Source organism: Lithobates pipiens, unplaced genomic scaffold (genome assembly GCF_037356315.1).
Source record: "Lithobates pipiens isolate NorthernLeopardFrog02 unplaced genomic scaffold, aLitPip1_a1.2 Scaffold_19, whole genome shotgun sequence".
Taxonomy (NCBI): Eukaryota; Metazoa; Chordata; class Amphibia; order Anura; family Ranidae; genus Lithobates; species Lithobates pipiens.
The window spans coordinates 125,446,738-125,466,805 of record NW_027507764.1 but is presented as its reverse complement, the minus strand read 5'-3'; the positions used below and the strand labels follow the sequence as shown (position 1 = coordinate 125,466,805).

At 42.9% G+C, this 20,068-nt stretch overlaps 1 protein-coding gene across 1 annotated transcript in view; it reads left to right on the top strand.

Moving 5' to 3' along the window:
- Positions 1-20,068, top strand: part of DNAH11 (dynein axonemal heavy chain 11) — a 404,290-nt gene that overhangs the window by 19,571 nt on the left and 364,651 nt on the right. The window contains exon 3 of the mRNA XM_077491239.1: positions 888-1,031. Coding sequence (XP_077347365.1) covers positions 888-1,031 — 144 coding nt within the window. The remainder of the gene's footprint in view (positions 1-887; positions 1,032-20,068) is intronic.

Below are 20,068 nucleotides of genomic sequence, written 5' to 3'. Positions count from 1 at the left end.
CAAAAAAAGCATTAATGGCAATGATGATGGAGATATTTTTGAAAATACTCAGACACAGATTGAAATGGCTGTGCTGGATGCCAGGCAGTGGGCCTAGTCGGCCTTGGCATGGGCAGGCAGTGTCTGCGGGAGCAAAGCAGTGTTACAGGGAACACAAGCAGACCAATTTGGACATGGCAGCAATTTGTTCTAAAGGACAAACAGAATGGAGGGGGCAAACTTTTCAAACAGTATACTTTTTATATGGGCTGTATGTGACTAGGACTCTGATTAATTTGTAATTTACTGTATACTCCAGTCTTTAAGCCCCTCCTACTTTTAAACACAATTTGTCAACACTTAAAATTTAGTTCTCAGGAATGCATATCTATAGGAATTGTGCACAAACAGGTTATCTTTCAGTGCCCTTACTTAAATACTTTTATTTATTGATTTTGTGTTTTTGTATTAATCATTTTAGGTGTTCAGCAGTTCCATAAATTGCAGTTTTGACCTTTGGTATCTAGTAGCCAGTTGTTAGACTTCTGAACTGAAGGGGAGACTGGAGCGCTGGTAGAAAAGTGGGAAATGATAGAAGAGAAGGGGAACATACGGTACATTGTCTAAGAGATCCGCTACTGCCAATAGTTGAAGTATATCTTTAAAAAGATAAAGACACAAAAAAAGAGATTTGTAAAGAGTTTTAGTAATTGTGAGGGAGGGACAATGCAGGACCAACTTTTCCAATGTTTTACAAGCTTACAGGCAAGATAAAGGATCAAGGAAAACCTTTATTCCTAGGACTGCCATAAGAAATGGAAAACCGTTTAATGACTTCTCCCACTTCCTGCAGAGATATTGTGACTATACTACCAACTTTAATTCAACCTATTTTCTCAATATTACAGCTTATTCTCAATCAAAGGGGCAAGACATTTTGCATCATGAAGAAGATTCCAACAACTATTGGAACAGAGAACTATGCAGACGTCCTCGTACGTGGGGAGTTATCTGGTGTATCTTTCATCCAGACATCATCACTTTTGGAAGAGGTATGATATTGAGTAGGCTTTCAAGGCTTGTGTTTTGTTTGACAATGCATTGGTTAATAAAACAGGGCATTCTTACCAAGACTACAAGTAAACCTTGTAAAGAAAGGTGTTTCTAGGGTTGTATGTGTATAGAATACCAAACGAACGAGAGAGCTGGTAACTCTAAAAACGTCATTGATACACGACCACAAGTAAAAGCAAAATGGCTAACGCCTTGATCATATGTATAGCCAAACCCTTTTTTATTTTATTTTATTTATTTATTTATTTATTTTTGGATAGAGTAGGAAACTGTTAAAATTCCTGTTATTTTATTTTTTGCTGTCTGTGTGGGAAATCCTCTTGTAGACAGCAAAAACAGGTCTCACTATTGAAAGATTTACCTCCTCCTGTTGTTTTTCTTGTGACAACTGTAAAATGTTTAATTTACCATCACTCAAGCAGGGTTGATATTCTAAAACAACAACCTTGCCACTAACTGTGGGCTTTAATGATTAGAGGCCTGTACTAGGCTCTAAGGTATTGTGTGTGTGTGTGTATATGTGTATATGTATATGTGTATGTGTGTATGTATATATATATATATATATATATATATATATATATATTAAATAATCTGCTGAATTTGGCTTGAAAACAGACCTATAAATAAAATCTTGGTGTTACAGTGGCTTGCTTAGCATTTATACCTTGCAGTGCTTGGGTCCTTGGTTTGACTCTCGGCCAGAACACTCTCTGCATGAAGTTTGCATGTTCTTCCTGTGTCTAGGGGTTTTCTCTGGGTACTTTAATTTTCTTCCACATTCTAAAGACCTGCTAGTAGGTTAATTGACCGTAGATTGTATATGTGTTATCACATTCTAAATGCCAGTCCTAAGCTGAGCAATTGGAAAAGGGAACACCTAGCAACCTACTTTGCAAAAAAAAAAATTGCCAAGAAAATTCTATGGAAAAAGCTTTAAGCATATTAAATATGATGCCCAGAGACCTAACTCATACAATTGCAGAGAATCAGATACGAGTGAATGTAACTATACATACATAAAATCTAATGTTTGGTTGTCTAGTCTAAATTGGCCCTAGTATGTGTGTACAACTTAGTTATTTACATGTTATCACATTCTACATGCCAATCCCAAACTGAGCTAATAGAGCTCATGCTATAGGATACTTTATAATGTACACTACCTTAATGCACCGTGTATGTGCATTGCAATTCATTCTTAATTGCACACAGGCACACATATACTGTGTGCAAAAGCACACCCCAAACGTGCAGATGTGATACTGCTGGTAAGAAAACCACAATTACAAGGAGAGGAGCAGAGTTGCACATTTGATAATGCCTAGGCACCCTCCATTCTTATAGCCTTTGTGGGGTTCAGCTTCAAGTGGTGTGCTCTCTCCGAGAGGTAATCCAAGCCGCATCATAAACAGAGCAGTGCAGCACTGAAAAAAAACCCTATTGGTATTATATAAAGTCTCTCAAGATGAACAACAACATAAAAAGGAAAATGATAAAAAATGAATGAACAGTCTCTGATGATACTGATCAACAATCTTTCATTCTTCTCAGTGGATAGAATGCATACTGATATCCTTAATCCCTGAAAACAGGTGCTCCCACCACCAGACAGCCAAACCGCTCACCTTAAAAAATTGACCCCTGACTGAACAGATAGGTGAAATGGAGCATTCACCACTGCCAGTGGTCATATACCAGGATTCAGGTGGATCAAAAGGGTGTAACTCCGCTCCTTGGATATCACAGCATTGTCATCAATGATGGCTCAAGCTCCCCACATAAACGTTAAAAATAAAATATATATAGTGCAGACCATATAGATAAAAAACTAATTTAATGCCAATAGATGACGTTATTTTGTTACGACGGGACTACGTTCAGGCTAGAAGCCAATATCTTTGATCTAGCAATTTGATCTGAGCATGCGTGGCACTTTGTCCGGTCGGATCGTGTTGTCAGAAAAATTTTATATCCAGTTCTCAAACTTTGTTGGTCGGACATTCCGATGGAAAAAGTCAGATGAAGCACACACACGGTCGGATTATCTGACAACGCGGTCCGATCGGACATTTTCCATCGGAATGTCCAACCATGTGTACAAGGGCTATGAGTTATTGATGGTTAAATATGTTATAGTGGCTGCTGATATGGACATCGATGTCTATTGATTGATTAAGCACGGTATTAGTGATTTATTTGCTTCTGGGTTTTCATAAATAGTTTTATACATTTCTAATACGTTTTTAGTTTTCCATCATTTTCTTCCATTTTCTGTAAGCTGAAGGGAATGGGGGGAAAAGGAATTGGCATTGTGTTGATGACACTTTATTAGAAAGTTACTACTTGATCTACTACTTGTTTCAACTGTATTAATGCTACTCGTAGTTATCCCAACTCCAAAATACTGCAACTCAATAGCACTGAACCCATAGGCTTACCTCGCTGTTACTGCTATCTTAAAGTATTGATGTTGATGTAAATGATCTTGTTCCTGGGCAGGCAGCTTCTACACCCCAGAGAAATCTCCATGGTCTCCTTGGCTCGTAGTGTAATGTAACAGAAATGGAAATTGAAGTGCCACTCCACTGATAATAGGTCCTGATTCAACTTTATTCCAATAAAAGTCAGGGGGACAATTCAAAAATATCCAATGTGTTTTGGAGGTCCAAAAGTGCCCCCCTCTTCAAGGCTTGATTGACAACAATGTGAATAGACTAGATCTTTAAAGTGTAAGTTCACCTTTACAGAAAATCTGTAAGGTGAACTTACACTGGACCCCCTGCTTATAGCACCCGGTGCTGCAGTACCTGAGGCTGGCAATCTCCCATACCAACACATTATATAGCTACTTTACCGGTATCTCTTCTCTTCTCCAGCGCTCACAGGATGGGCAACATGGGCTTTGATTGGTCAGCGGCGCCCATGTGAGGGCGCTGATGAATTAGAGTGCCTCCTATATGTAACTCTACGAGGAACATTTAGGAGATTAAGCTGCAGGGGATTTATGATCCCCGACCGGAAAAGCAGCTTTACAATGTGTCAGTGCGGGAGATCGCCGGCTTCAGGTACTTCAGGACTGGGTGCAATGGGGAGGGGTTGCAGTGTAAGTTCACCTTGCATATTTTTCTGTAAAGGTTAACTTACACTTTAATGTTGTTTTTTTTGCAGTGTGATTACAAGCACGGGCCTTGTCAGCTGCTGGTTTGGCTGTCAAATATGTTGGCTACCTTTTGGATTGTCCCCCAGACCTTTACTGAAAAAAATTGTATCGGCACCTCTCGGTGCTGTGGTGCTACAATTTCAATTTCTGTTACCTGTAGACCTCCCGGCAGTAATAGACTGACCCACTGGTAGTGACTCTCTAACCAAACCAATTACCATCCAAATGTAGTTTTCTATGTTATTGTCAACTCCCTGTATGGTGGACCTATATTGCTCAGTAACTTAATTAGAATGATGTGAATTATTTCCAGCAGACTGAAAAATATCCATTTTCTATTGGTTTTAATGTGATTCAAGCTATATTCCCATTTTGAAATTTGCAAGCGTCTGTATCTTCGTTTCATCTTCGTCTTTGTTAATTTTTAGAGAACACGGTTCTTTTTTTTTCATTCAGTTTCATTTGGCGTCACTCACACAACTTCATATTATGCTTCTTGCACCAGCAAACATTTAATCTTTAATTGGAGGTTTACAGTTTCACAGTAATGAAAACTGGTCCAATGTAAAACTAAGGAATTAACTGTGTTCATTTTTTATTTTATATTAAATTCCTCAGCTATCATTTTATTAATTATCATCTTAGTCTATCTATGATGTAAATATTGGATTTGTTATCTGTAATTACATTTATTACTGAGGCACTTGCATTGAAGTGGGTTATGACTGTGCCTGTGTCCAATATTAATAGGGGTATTTTATTACCAGCTGTTGGTGTCGCAATAGTCTAGCGTTGACTCTCATCTGTTACTAAGACAGCCAAATAAACAAGTGTGTGGAAATCCTAGTTGTGAATGGTACACACAACAATCCTCTCCAGGAACACATCTCCCCTTGGTATTACTCAAAGTTTCATAATAGATGCTGAACCCAGAGCAAATATTTGCTCATCTGATTGTTTCATACAGGCATATCTTTATAAGATAAATGAAAAATCGCTTCGACTATATCTGCAGCAGCCTTTCTGAAATTGATATTCTAGATACAGCCTGTGAGTTACAGTACAAATCAAGGGCTCAAACTGTGGAAATATACTATAATTTTTTTTTTTTTTAATGTACGTATAAGAAGCAACTCGAAACAACAAATAAACTGGGCGGTGAACTTCTAATGCTACCCAGGGTGCAGAACTTTGTTAATGTACTCAAATTAAAGTGAACCTGGGGACAAACTATTCACAGTAAATGAATACCATATCCCAAACATTTGAAAAAGCACATTAAAACAAGCCATAATTCACCTCTGTAGTTATAAGCACTGTAGAGAAATAGATTTTTACATTTCACAGAAAACAGAGACACTTAAAGAGGAAGTAAACCCTGATGAGATTACTTCCTCTTTGATTCCCTGCAAAGGTAAAGCATAATGGACTACTATGCATCGCATAGTAGTCCATTATGTGTCACTTACCTGACACAGGAGCCAGCGAAGTTACCGCTGTCCCCTGTAGTCCGGCGCATCCATCTTCATGGTGGGTCTCGCTGCTCCGCCGCTGTCATTCGGCGAAGCCGCGATAACGTCGCGAAATATCACCGTTGACCGCGGCGCGCTCAGCGCACCTGCGCGCCGCTGTCTACGGCACATGTCTTTCGGCAAATATCTCCTAAACCGTGTAGGTTTAGGAGATATTTCTTGGACCTACAGGTAAGCCTTAATCTAGGCTTACCTGTAGGTCAAAGTTGGTTGTAAGGGTTTACAACCACTTTAAAGCATTATTAAATCCAAATTCTCAAATGTAACATTTTGCAGCTTACCAGTCATTTTAGTTGTGCTGGCTGCAATTTTTTAGGCTTTCTTCCTCTGTTTTCACTGTTTTCAACACTCCTTTTGGAATAAAGGTTTTACATAAATAAAATAAAATCAGTGTACATGCTCCTGACTTACTGGCAGGATCACCAGGTGAAAAAGCTGCTGGAAACGGACTGAAATCTGGTTTTAGATTATTGTTGGAGATCTTATAATACTTCATATTACAAGCAGATAGGCAGATGAATGAAGGCTTGTTTAAAGCTGAAGTATACACCAGAGCAAATGCAGTGTCACTGTAGTGTCCAGGGCCATCTTTAATATTGTTTGGACCCTGGGCAAATATTTTCTTGGGCCCTCCCAAATCCACTTATCAACTATTTGCAGGCAGTGTGGGCTCAAGGGGTAGCTGCTTTGGGCCCCACAACGAATGCGCCCAAAGCAGCTGCCCCTTTTGCCCTGCGTTAAAGACGGCCCTGATAGTGACATTGTACAGCTGTGGTGGTGATCATGTACAATGGCTGACTGCTCTTATATCACTGTATGTCATTGATGCCAGCGATTATCTCTGATCACCGCCACAGCAGTACAATGTCACCAGAACAGTGCTGTCAGTCAGTATCCCTAATCTCCGCCACACCACTCAGTGTCCCTAATCACCATGTCAGCAGTCAGTATCCCTAATCGCCACAGTCCATTCACAGTGTCCCTAATCACTACAACTCTGGGTTGCAGGAAGGAACTGCTCAATTAGTGTTGATGCGGGAATTCCTCCTGTGGAGCTATTGTGTTCTCCCGAAGGGGGAGCACAGTGACTATTGGTAGCGGCTATAACGCTGGTAAAATGGCAACTTTGTGTGAAATTTTTTTTTTTTTAATTATATATTTCTGTCTACTTTATACAAAGGGGTAATTTGGGGGGTATTTGTACTATCTTGGCTATTTAGGGCCTCATGAATTGAGAAAGGGGGGAAAAAAACGATCGTATGTCATCTTTCTACTATTTCAGTCGTGTTTCAGAGTCCATTGGCCTCTTCCCTTCTTCATTAGAACATCTGTCCCTATGAACTTCATTAGCTGCACTTCCTATGCGTTCCCTATCACATTGTCAGTAGGCTGTTGGGAATGCAACCTTTTGTAATGAGGGGACTGGCTTATTCAAATACTCCTATTGACCCTTGTAAGCCATTAGACATAAATTCAAAAGCCAGTAAGCACATAAGGTTGCTATGGTGTTGAAATCGCACATTACTTTGCTGCATCTGCAAATGAGCTGGATTCACCATATTCCCTCATTTTCATGATTGACACAAATTGTGTGCTGTAAATGATTGCACACCCTCTAATTTTCAATGTAAAATTTAAAAAAGCTTAACTGGCTTATGCTATTTTAAAAAAAAAAACATAAATAGCTACATTGTTTTCATTTGAACCATCCACACAGGTGTGTAAGTATGAGCCGCTCTCAGATCTGTAACACCGAATCCAAAAATCTGCATCCAAGAACATTTCAACTAGGATTGCACCAGTTTTTTAAGACTGAGTACGAGTACTGGTACTTTTACTCAAGTACTTGCCATTACCAATACCTATTTTTAAAATTTTTTTTACTTTTTTATAATGTTAACTTTTTTTGGTGGAGTGGGGGTTATTGTTTAGGGTGGAGGGGAGGGGGTTATTGTTTTGGGCGGAGAGGGGTGTTATTGTTTAGGGTGGAGGGCAGGGAGGGGGGTTATTGTTTTGGGTGGAGAGGGGGGAGGGGTGTTATTGTTTAGGGTGGGGAGGGGGGTTATTGTTTTGATCGGAAAGGAGTCTGGGGGCAGGGGAAGGAGGGTATTTGGGAACCAAATCGCTGCATTACAATACCCAGCAGACCTGCCCTCCCCCTCCAAGAAGTTCTCTGGCTCTGTGCAGAACACACTACTCACCAGGCAGGCAGATCTGTCACCCCGCAGCCGCCCGAGGAGGAGAAGCACATCGCCAGAGGACAGAAAAGCTAAGGGGAGGGGCAGAGCTGGAGCGGCAGGGGGCGGAGCTGGGTCAAGTCCACTGCGGGGAAGGGGAATCCCCACTGACAGCAGAAACGTCATTGGTTGTTAAGGACATGGCGGCCCCGCCCCTTAACAACTAATGAATGCCTGCATTCTTTTGTATGCATCGGTATCGGGTATCGGCGATACTCGTGCATAGGCTGCAACCCTAATATCAACGCATATACAGTGCCTTGAAAAAGTATTCATACCCCTTGAAATTTTACACATTTTGTCATGTTACAACCAAAGACATAAATGTATTTTATTGTATTGGGATTTTATGTGATAGACCAACACAAAGTGCCATTTAATTGTGAAGTGGAAGGAAAATGATAAATGATTTTCAATTTTTTTTTACAAATAAATATCTGAAATGTGTGGTGTGCATTTGTATTCATGCCCCTTTACTCTGATACCCTTAACTAAAATCTAGTGGAACCAATTGCCTTCAGAAGTCACCTAATTTTAGAAAAATAGAGCCTGTGTGTAATTTAATTGCAGTATAAATACAGCTGTTCTGTGAAGCCCTCAGGGGTTTGTTAGAGAACCTTAGTGATCAAACAGCACCATGAAAGCCAAGGAACACACCACACAGGTCAGGGATAAAGTTATGAAGAATTTTAAAGCAGGGTTAGGTTATAAAAATAAAATATCCCAAGCTTTTAACATCTCACGGAGCACCAACAACTGCAGATCTACCAAGACATGGCCGTGCACCTAAACTGACAGGCCAGGCAAGGAGAGCATTGATCAAAGAGATAGTCAAGAGGCCCAGGTTAACTCTGGAGGAGCTGCAGAGATCCACAGCTCAGGTGGGAGAATCTGTCCACCGAACAACTATTAGTCATGCACTCCACAAATCTGGCGTTTATGGAAGAGTGGCAAGAAGAAAACCATTGTTGAAAGAAAGAAGTCCCGTTTCCAGTTTGCGAGAAGCTGTGTGGGGGACACAGCAAACATGTGGAGGGAAGGTGCTCTAGTCAGGTGAGACCAAAATTGAACTTTTTGGCCTAAAAGTAAAACGGTATGTGTGGCGGAAAACTAACACTGCACATGACCCTGAAAACCACATTCAGCAGGGACAGGGAAGCTGGTAAGAGTGGATGGGAAGATGGATGAAGTCAAATACAGGGCGATCTTGGAAGAAAACCTGTTAGAGTCTGCAAAAGACTTGAGACTGGGGCGGGGTTCACCTTCCAGCAGGGATGTTAGAGACCTTTGTACCCAAAGACCCAAAGAGACAATTGTGTTTGTACTCCTCACCTGGTTGCCTCCACACACGCTTGACACCATCTGAACCAGATATGTTTTATCTTGGTCTCATCAGACCACAGGACATTGTTCCAGTAACCTATGTCCTTAGTCTGCTTTTCTTTAGCAAGCTGTAGACTTTCTTGTGCATCATCTTTAAAAGAAGCTTCCTTCTGGGATGACAGCCATGCAGACCAATTTGATGCTCTGTGCGGCATATGGTCTGAGTACTGACAGGCTGATCCCCCCACCCCTTCAACCTCAGCAGCAAAACTGGCAGCACTCATATGTCCATTTCCCAGACACAACCTCTGGATATAACGATGGGCACGTGCACTCAACTTCTTTGGTGGACCATGGCGAAGCCTGTTCTGAGTGGAACCTGTCCTGTTAAACCACTGTATGGTCTTGGCCACCATGCTGCAGCTCAGTTTCAGGGTTTTGGCAATCTTCTTTATAGCCCTAGGTCGGTGATGGCGAACCTTCGCACTCCAGATGTTTTGGAACAACGTTTCCCATGATGCTCAACTACACTGCAGAGTGCATGAGCATCATGGGAAATGTAGTTTCAAAACATCTGGGGTGCCAAGGTTTGCCATCACTGCCCTAGGTCATCTTTATGTAGAGCAACAATACTTTTTTTTTTTTTTTTCAGATCCTTTAGAGAGTTCTTTGCCATGAGGTGCCATGTTGTACTTCCAGTGACCAGTATGAGAGAGTGAGAGTGATAACACTAAATTTAACACACCGGCTCCCCATTTACACCTGAGATCTTATAACGCTAACAAGGAGGGAAAATGGCTAATTGGGACCAATTTGGACATTTTCACTTAGGGGTGTACTCACTTTTGTTACCAGCGGTTTAGACATTACGCTGTGTGTTGAATTATTTTGAGGGGACAGCAAATTTACACTGTTTTTACAAGCCGTACACTCCCTACTTTACATTGTAGCAGAGTGTAATTTCTTCAGTGTTGTCACATGAAAAGATTTAATAAAATATTTACAAAAATGTGAGGGGTGTACTCATTTTTGTGAGATACTGTACAATGGAATGGTGTAGATCAAATCATATGCATGTGTTAGTATGGTCCAGTCAAAGTCCAGACATAAATCCAATTGAGAATCTGTGGCAAGACTTGAAAATAGCTGTTCACAGACACTCTCCATCCAATCTGACAGAGCTTGAGCTATTTTTCAAAGAATGGGGAAAAATGTCACTCTCTGGATATGCAAAGCTGGTAGAGACATACCCAAAAAGACTTGTAATTGCAGTAAAAGGTTGTTCTGCAAAGTAGTGACTCAGGGGGGCTGAATACAAATGCATGCCACACTTTTCAGATATTTATTTGTAAACTATTTTGAAAATAATTTATCATTATTTCATAAAAACCCAATAAAATACATTTATGTTTTTTGGTTGTAACATGACAAAATATGGAAACTTTAAAGGGGTATGAATACTTTTTTAAGGCACTGTATATGCATTTGTATGTACGTATATTAAGTCTACACAAAGGAGAAAAATACATTTTCATAAAAACAAATGATGTACGCACACATTTTCACACGTCTTAACGCATTTAAACATATCTATATGGGGGGGCGTGGCCAGGACCAGCATGTGAGAGGGCACATCTCCCACAGCTCCCGCTGATGATCCATGATTGATCCTCCCCCAGCCCACGTACCATTTCTTTAACGCTATATGCAGCTGGACACCGATCCTGGGATCACTGTGGCTGCCCCTCTGCACTAGGGGTATGATCCGTAGAGAACGGACTGAAGCTGTGGGTCCCGAATTCCAAGATGGCGCCACTGTATTCACTGTAAAAGGGACTCCTTGTGGCACTGATAGGATAAAAGACTTGGGATCCAAATCGCAAAAAAGCCACCAAAGACCCAGGATAAGGGCCGGTTCACACTGCGGGCGATGCGAGGCGACACGACTCGCCTCGCCGCTATCTTACAAGTCGCCCCCGTTCTGTACAATGGAACCGTTCTGAGAGGAGCGACTCGAGTCGCTCCGACTCAGAAAAAAGGTTCCTGTACTACTTTCGGGCGATCTCGGGGCGACTTGCATTGACTTCTATACAGAAGTCATCTGCAAGTTGCCGCTGAGGTCGCGGCAGGTCGCGGCGAGGCAAGTCGGTGTCGCCTCGCATCGCCTGCAGTGTGAACCGGCCCTAAGGACATCCCCAGGGACATGCTATATTATGCCCAGAAGTTATCTGGGCTGCTGGAGACTGAACAGACGGCTCTCCCTATGGACACTGTACAAAATCATTCTGGTGTGCAGGCACGGGCGACCATCTTAGCCGTTAACCATGAGTAGGAAGAGGATGATCAGGCAGAGCCTATGGCCCTGACCTAGCACAGCTCAGACAATCATGATATGACTCAGCCCACACTAGCAGACATACTCAGGGCGGTGAACAACTGTACTGCATCTGTGAACACTTTGAAAGAGCAGTTTGGGGGCTTAAGGGAGGATGTGTTGCTGCTGAGACAGGATTTGCAAAAAAACTGGGAGAGAACCATGGTTGTGGAAAGTAGAGTCAGTGAAATGGAAGACCAACTACCTCCTATAGCACGAGATACCAACTCTGCATACCAGATGGCAAAGGAAGCTAATGATAGAGCAGAAGACGTGGAGAATCATCTCAGATGAAATAATGTGTGCATTATGGGTCTCCCTGAAAGAGTGGAAGGCAAGGACCCCACAGCTTTTGTGGAGAATTGGTTACTTGAAGTATCTGGCAAAAAATGTCTTCTCGCCCTTATTTGCAGTGGAACGTGCTCAGTGTGTCAACTCACCCGCCACAACTGGGGGGTCCGTCCAGATCCATATTGGCGAAATTACTTCACTATTGTGACAGAGAAATATTGCTGTGACTGCCACAGGAACAAGCTAACATTTAACATAATGGCACCAGGGTGTCCTTCTGCGGAGGTGCAGAGATGCAGGGCTAAGTTTGCTGTGGCTCCTACAATTGTCTTTTATGCTATGCTGAATCCTGCCAAGCTCAGGGTTACTGTGAAAGGCCAAGCACACTTTTTTGAGTTGCCAAAAGATGCTTCAACGTGGCTGGATCATAATGAGCAGGCCCTAAAGCAGCGAGGGCATGGGGAAGAGGAAGATTGACCCAGATTCCTGGCTCCACTGTTTGCTACCTAAAGTCATAACCTATCTTTAATGCTTAGGGTATATACCTGGGACTCCAACCCACTTGTTACACAGATGTTCTCTGGCTGAGGGACATAATAATTTTGCAGATCAAGATGAGAGCTACACCACTACTATGTTTGATCTACATTCTCTGACAATGCTCGAGTTGCAAGCGAGTGTTTGCATAACAACTAATTCTGCCCCGTTGGCAGTGTTTACCGCCTATTGGCAAGTTTTGTTTATGGTTTTTGAGAGACGTTTTTTTCTTCAGCTGGGGTTCTTCCAGCATTCTCAACAGAGGAAAAGATGTGGTTCAACAGAACAAAAGCTTCATAAGGCCTCTGCAGCCTTGCATATCTGAATGGTACTTTTTATTTACCTCTGCATAACCTACTCTATTACTGACTTGCCATGTTCCATGGCAAAGGTACCCATAGTATCATGGAATATCAGGGGAATCCATTCTATTCTCAAACCTACTATGATCTTTATGTGTCTTAAAAAATTTAACACTGGGACATTTCGTTTTCAGGAAACCCATTTAACAGCAGAGACGGTGAATTGTTAAGATACTCCTGGGTGGGGAAAGCACACCACTCTACACATACCTCTTACTCCAGGGGGGTCAGTGTGTTGATTCACGGTGCCTGGATTACCAGGAGTTTGACAGTAAAGTTGGCCTGGAAGGTTGTTTTATTTTTATCCACTGTCGCCTTGGCTCTTTGATGTGTATATTGGCATGTGTATACATTCCTCCACCCTTTACAGAAGCTGTACTACAGCTCCTGATTTCATATGTGTATGGTAGACCAATTGTGCCATTGCTAGGACTTTAATTGTGGTCTAAATCTAGCTTTGGTTAGACATCTGGCCGCTAGTCCCTTTGCCCTCTCCAGGGGTACTCCCTTAGTGAGGTTGTTGCAAGAGGTGGGCTGGGTGGATATCTGAAGACACAGAAACCCTAATGTCAAACAATTTTACATGGTTTTTGTAAAACTCATGATAGTCTGTCTAGAATTGACCTTGGGTCGGGCAGCTTGAGCATGCTCCTGTTTTGTCTCTGATTTGATATAAAGACCCTGAAGTGTGTCTGATCACTTCCCCTTGGTGGCACACAGAACGGTATCCCAGCCAGTTACACTACCTAAATCCCCACTAAAATTGAATGCATTCTGGTTGAAGTTGTTTACTTCCCCTATGGTGATGGCGAGGAGCATGCGAGATATTTTTAAAGCTTACCTGATGGGTCTACTGATAGCGGAAATAAGGTAAAACATGCATCCTCCGCTCTGAAGGCCGAAGTGGAATCTCGGGTTCAAGCATTGGAACAACAGTACCTTACCGATCCCTCTGACTCTGCTAATGAGGCTTGGCAGGCTGCCCAATTTGCCTATGAGCATTTGCTCTCCTTCTCGGAAGAGAAGAAGAGATTCTTTTTTCAAGACAGAAATTTTTTGAGGAGGGAGAGAAAACAGGGCGCCTGTTGGCAAGGATTGCCAACTCACACCAAAGATCCCTAGCCATAGGTGCGATAAAGTCACTTGCAGGTCCCTTAGTTCACCTGAATTGATTATGCAGGAGTTTGCTGGCTATTACAAATCCCGATACTACTTATGCCTAGGAAGACTTTGACCTTTACCTTCACAATATAGCCTTCCCTGGACTGACGGCGGGCCAGCGGGAGGGGTTGGAGGCTCCACTTATTATAGAGGAACTCCAGGGGGCTATCGGATCCTTTCCTAATTGAAAGTTGCCGGGCGAGGATGGGATCACCATAGAAATAAACAATATTCTGGGGTTTTGCTACCACGTTTGCTAAAACTTTTCAATCAGTCCCTGGAGTGTGGAGCTCTTCCACCCTCCATGTCAAAAGCAAACATCATTCTTCTTCTCAAGCCAGGAAAGGATCCTGTAGACCCGGGTTCTTACCGACCTATTTTGTTGCTGCAGTGCGACATCAAGTAACTGGCAAAGGTTTTAGCAATTCGGCTGAATGGAGTTATCACCTCTCTGGTACATAATGATCAGGTTGGTTGCATGCCTAATAAATCAACAGCCATTGACCTAAGACATTTATTCCTGAATCTACAGTCTGCAGTGGACAATGCTGGTAGCGGGGCTCTGCTATCACTAGATGCCACAAAGACATTTGACCACACTGACTGGAACTACTTGTGGGCAGTATTGTAAATTCAGGTTCAGTGCTACATATATCTCATGGATGGGCCTTCTGTACAATCAACCACAGGCTGCTATTCAAGCCTTTGGCAATCTGTCCCATATTTTTGTATTAAGAAGGGGGACTAGGCAGGGATGCCCGTTGTCCCCTCTTCTTTTTGCATTGGCTATTGAAATGCTGTCCATTGGGATTAGGGCTAATTCACAAATTGTGGGCTTTTGCTATGGCACTCTGCAGGAAAAGGTGATGTTATATGCCAATGACTTGCTGCTCATGTCGGGTGACAGAGATGTTTCCTTGCAGAAGGCCATGGCAACTATTACAAAATTTGGTGACTTCTCAGGACTGAGAATAAACTGGTCAAAATCAGCCTTATTGATAGTGGATAGATGCCTTACAACCGGTGGCATCTGCGTGCCCAGTACCCATTACTACATCCTTCAAATATTTGGGGATTCAGGTTACCTCGAACCCACTGGATTTTAGCCATCTAAATATTTCCCCTCTCTCTCAAAGGTTTAGAGACGAGGTTAAAACTTGGAATGCCATTTGCCTATCGGTGGCAGGGAAAAATAAACTTTATTTAAGATGATACTCATGCCACAACTTCTTTATTTCCTCCACAATGCCCCAGTGGTTATACCTTTTTGAAGATTTTAAGAATGGTGAATACTATCTTCAGTACCCTTATATGGAATGATAAACCCCCCAGGATAAAGTTAGAACACCTACAGAGACCCAAGGATGACGGCGGGTTGGCTTTGCCCAACCCTTGGTTATACTACCTGGCAGCACAACTGCAACATCTCATTGGTACCTTCAGGGCTGACAGGAAAGCAGGGCACAAGGGGTATATTTCTTCACTTGGGGTAATGCTTCATACTGTGTGTAGAGGACCTATTCCAATGGCTTTGGAGGCTCAGGCCTTTACAAAGCCACATAAAAAATTACCAACCTATAGTCTCATGCAGAAGGTGTGGAACAAATCCAAATACCTCCAGAGGGCGGATGGCTACAGTGACTACAGTTCTATTTGGCTAAAAGCCACTTATACTGGATTAGCCAAGCTGCAATCTGGGGCTAGGTGGAAAGCATACAGGATTACACACCTTAAGCAGATATTCCAGAATGGGATGCTTAGGACCTTTGCGGCTCTGCAGACAGAGTACAATCTACCTACTTCAATGCAGTTTTACTATATACAACTTCAACATGCTGTCACAGTGCAGAGTATGTCCTCGGAATGGCATTTATCCCTGATCCCAGTGTTTGGTCTCATCAGGGAAGCTGAATCATCTAAGGGTTTCATATCACAATGCTATGCAATATTACTACAATCCTATTTGAAAAAGCATCCCTTGAGAAACCGGGAAAAGTGGGAGATGGTTGTGGGCCAGCAGGACGGGGAGCAGTGGGAGGAGGTGTTTCAGGCAGTGCGCTCTTTCTCACTGAATGTTTCACAAAGGCTGACTCAGCTGTACATATTGTTGCAGATATACTATACACCTCAGACTCCAGTTGATGAACCTGCAGCCGGAGTCCACATGCACACATTGTAAACATGATCATGGAGATCTTATTAATCTCTTATGGCGTTACCCCAAACTGCACACTTAATGGGCAGTAGTGGTGGATACTGTTAATTCAGTGCTTAAGGTCTCACTGCCTCTAGACCAATAAGCCTGTCTGTTGGGTGTTTTTGGAAGAATACGATTGGGAATTTGTATACTAGAGAAGTTATTCACAGAGTTCTATATCAGGCCTGGAAATTATCATTCATTGGAAATCTGAGTCCCCCCAATGACCAGGGAATGGATTGTCAATATAATGGAGATATTGTGTATGGAGAAGCTCATATGCCAACATAGGGGAAGTTCACTTAAATACTATAGGCACAGTGATTGGATGTTCCTGGGCTTGCCCCGATGGATCTGATCATGGATAGATTACTTGTATTAATGCTGTTTAAAGACCAGTAAGTTGGGGTTGATGTAAAAGTTGGAATGCAAATGCCTGATGTTTCTTATTGATGTATCTTGTGTGATGTGGATGCAATGCACTGTTCCCTAAAATGTGTTGTTACTGATTGTATACCAATATTTTCTGTTTCAATATGTTTATTGAGAATTTTTGAATAAACAGTAATAAACAAGAGATTACAATCAACTCCTTGTGAGCCCTCGCAGGGGCCACTAATCATGAATACAAACCCAAAGGGCTAACCATCACAATATATTTCTAGTAAACTCAAGATAAGGAAGGGAGATGAGCAAGAGATGGAATCTAGACTGGTTCAGTACCAAACAACTCGTTCCTTTATCATTTCCTGCGAGTAAGCCCTGTTCCTACTACCCCCGTCCATGGGTGGCAGCAGTTTTTATTAGCAATGGGAGAGATTACTAAGGAGAGTGAAGAGAGATAGGGAACAGAAGAAAGAAGGGTAAAGAGAAAAAAAGGGGGAGGAAAGGAAGGGGGGAAGCTCGGGCTCGGACCCTGCCAGGGGAATTTAGACCAAGCCCAGGCATGCCGCTTGGAGCGTGGGGAACTCATAAGAGATCCACGGCTCCCAGATCTTTAGAAATTTAGCATGAGAATCATGGACAATACTGGACATACGTTCCTGAAGTAACATAGCAGTCATGCGTGTCTTAACCCCTTGAAAATCTACCCGTTGTGACTTGCAGGCTTGGGCAATGGTCCGCTTGGCCGCTATAAACAGATAGGTAGCCAGCTTCTGTTGAGGGCCGCGCAGGCCAGGAACCGGGCAATGTAGGAGAGCTAGCCTAGCGTCCCTTTGAATCATTAGATGAAAGAGTGTCTGCAGTAAGCCAAAAATCCTAGACCAGAACCCCACCAACCTTGGGCAAGCCCACCATGTGTGCATGACATCACCTCGCTGTCCACAGTTGCGGAAGCATCTGTCAGTACTCCCAGGGAATGCCCGAGCCGTGCGGGCAGGTACCCAATACCATCGGAACATTACTTTATATGCGGCCTCTAGGGTATTTGTGTTAAATGAGCATTTGGCGACCGTGTGCCAGGCTCTGTTCCAATCCTCTGGGTCTACTGGGGCCTGAAGGTCCTTTTCCCATTGAGTCATATAAGAGAGGGGTGCCGATGGCGGGCGACCATTCAGGGAGGCATAAATGGCCGAAATGAGGCCCGGGGACCCTGGGGAGTGATGGCATGTATGTTCAAAAAAAGTTTTTTGGAAGGGATAGGTGGACGTGCGGCGCAAGTATACCAATCTTTTCTACTAAAAACTTTTTGTTGGATAAAAAAACAAACAAAAAAAAAAAACTATATCTATATCTATATATCCATTGTACATAAACTTTTCTTCTAGAAAACACGTGTAATAACATCAGTAACATTTTTATGTCTGTGTGAATGAAGCCTAATTGGACAGACCAAAAGCCTCCTAGATTCCAGTTATTTATTGATTTCCACAGTGAACTTCATAATGGCCACTTACAGGATTAGCCATGTGACTATTCCCCTAAATCTAACTAAAAACTAAATCTCTAAAAACGAAATCTCCTCCTTTCATTTAATGAGTGACACTACCTGCAAAGTGCAGTAAACAGATTTTACTGTAATCAGACTAACAAAAGATAAAATCTTGTTGCTGTGTGTTACTGTGTTTTGTCTATTGAATGCACTCTTTTTTGTTAAATTTTTTTAAAGCTTATTACCTTGGGAAATGAGAGGATTAGTGATAATGTACAAACTATCACTACTAATAACAACCGGGTTTCAGATTACTTTTTTTATTTAACACGAAAGATGAGTTCGGACTGGTTGCTAAGGGTTGCAGCAATTTACATAATATCATTGCTTTTTGCAGTGCCTTATTGAGTAAGCTGGTTAGTTTGTTAAAATCTTTGCATTAGAAAAAAAAAAAATTATCCAAAATAGATGACGAGCACAAAAAAAAATGTTTTCACTCATGGTTAGTGTTTGGCTGAAGCCATTTATTATCAATAAACTGTATTTACTCTTTTTAACTACTTCAATACAGGGCACTTACACCCCCTTCCTGCCCAGACCAGTTTTCAGCTCTCAGCGCTGTCGCACTTTGAATGACATTTGCGCGGTCATGCTACACTGTAAAGCACTGACATTTTTATAATTTTCTTCACACAAATAGAGTTTTCTTTTAAATCCCTTACATTTTTTTTTATCTTTTCCTATTAACCACTTGAGACCCACGCTATAGCCAAATGACGGCTACAGCGCGGATCTCCTTTGCTGGGACTACGTCTATTGACGTAGTCCCGTGCACGAGCGGCCTGCGTGCCCCCTGAGGGGCGCACGCAGCGCGCTCTGTGATCGGCGAGTCTATGAGACTCGCCTGATCACCGATCCGAGCAAGGGGTCGATCCCGACCCCTTATCACGTAATCAGCTGTCAGCCAATGACAGCTGATCATGTGATATAACGGAGCCGGTAATCGGCTATTATTCCTCCTCGCGCTGACAGCGCGAGGAGAAAAAAAAAGAGCCGATCACCGGCGGCCGTGATCGGGACATCAGTCCCGATCACGGCCAGCCCTGCCAGTGCCCACCTGCCCCCTGCCAGTGCCCACCTGCCCCCTCATCACTAAACACAATTAAAAAATAAGTGCCCCCCGTCAGTGCCACCCAGCAGTGCCCACAGTGCCACCCAGCAGTGCCCACAGTGCCACCCAGAAGTGCCCACAATCTGCCTCAACAAAGGTGCTGCACCCCAGTGCCACATATCCGTGCCCATCAGTGTCATCTAGCAGTGCCACCTATCAGAGCCACCTATCAGTGCCACCTATCAGTGCCCATCAGTCCCATCTATCAGTGGTACCTATCAGTGCTCCTTAGTGCCACCCATCCGTGCCACCCATCCGTGCCACCCATCCGTGCCACCCATCCGTGCCACCCATCCGTGCCACCCATCCGTGCCACCCATCCGTGCCACCCATCTGTGCCACCCATCCGTGCCATCTTATCTGTGCCCATCTTTGCCCATCAGTGCCGCCTTATCTGTGCCCATCGGTGCCGCCTTATCTGTGCCTATTAGTGCCGCCTTAACTATGCCTATCAGTGCCCACCAGTGCAGCCTATCAGTGCCCACCAGTGCAGCCTATCAGTGCCGCCTCATCAGCGCACTTCAGTGAAGGAGAAAAATGACCTGTTTGCAAAATTTTATAACAAACTATTAAACATGATTTTTATTTTTTTGTTTGTTTAGCAAAAAATAAAACTCCCAGCTGTAATCAAATACCACCAAAAGAAAGCTCTATTTGTGGGAAAAAAATGATAAAAATTTCATTTGGGTACAGTGTTGTATGGCCGCGCAATTGTCATTCAAAGTGCATCAGCACTGAAAGCTGAAAATTGGTCTGGGACTGAGGGGGGTTTAAGTGCCCAGTAAGCAAGTGGT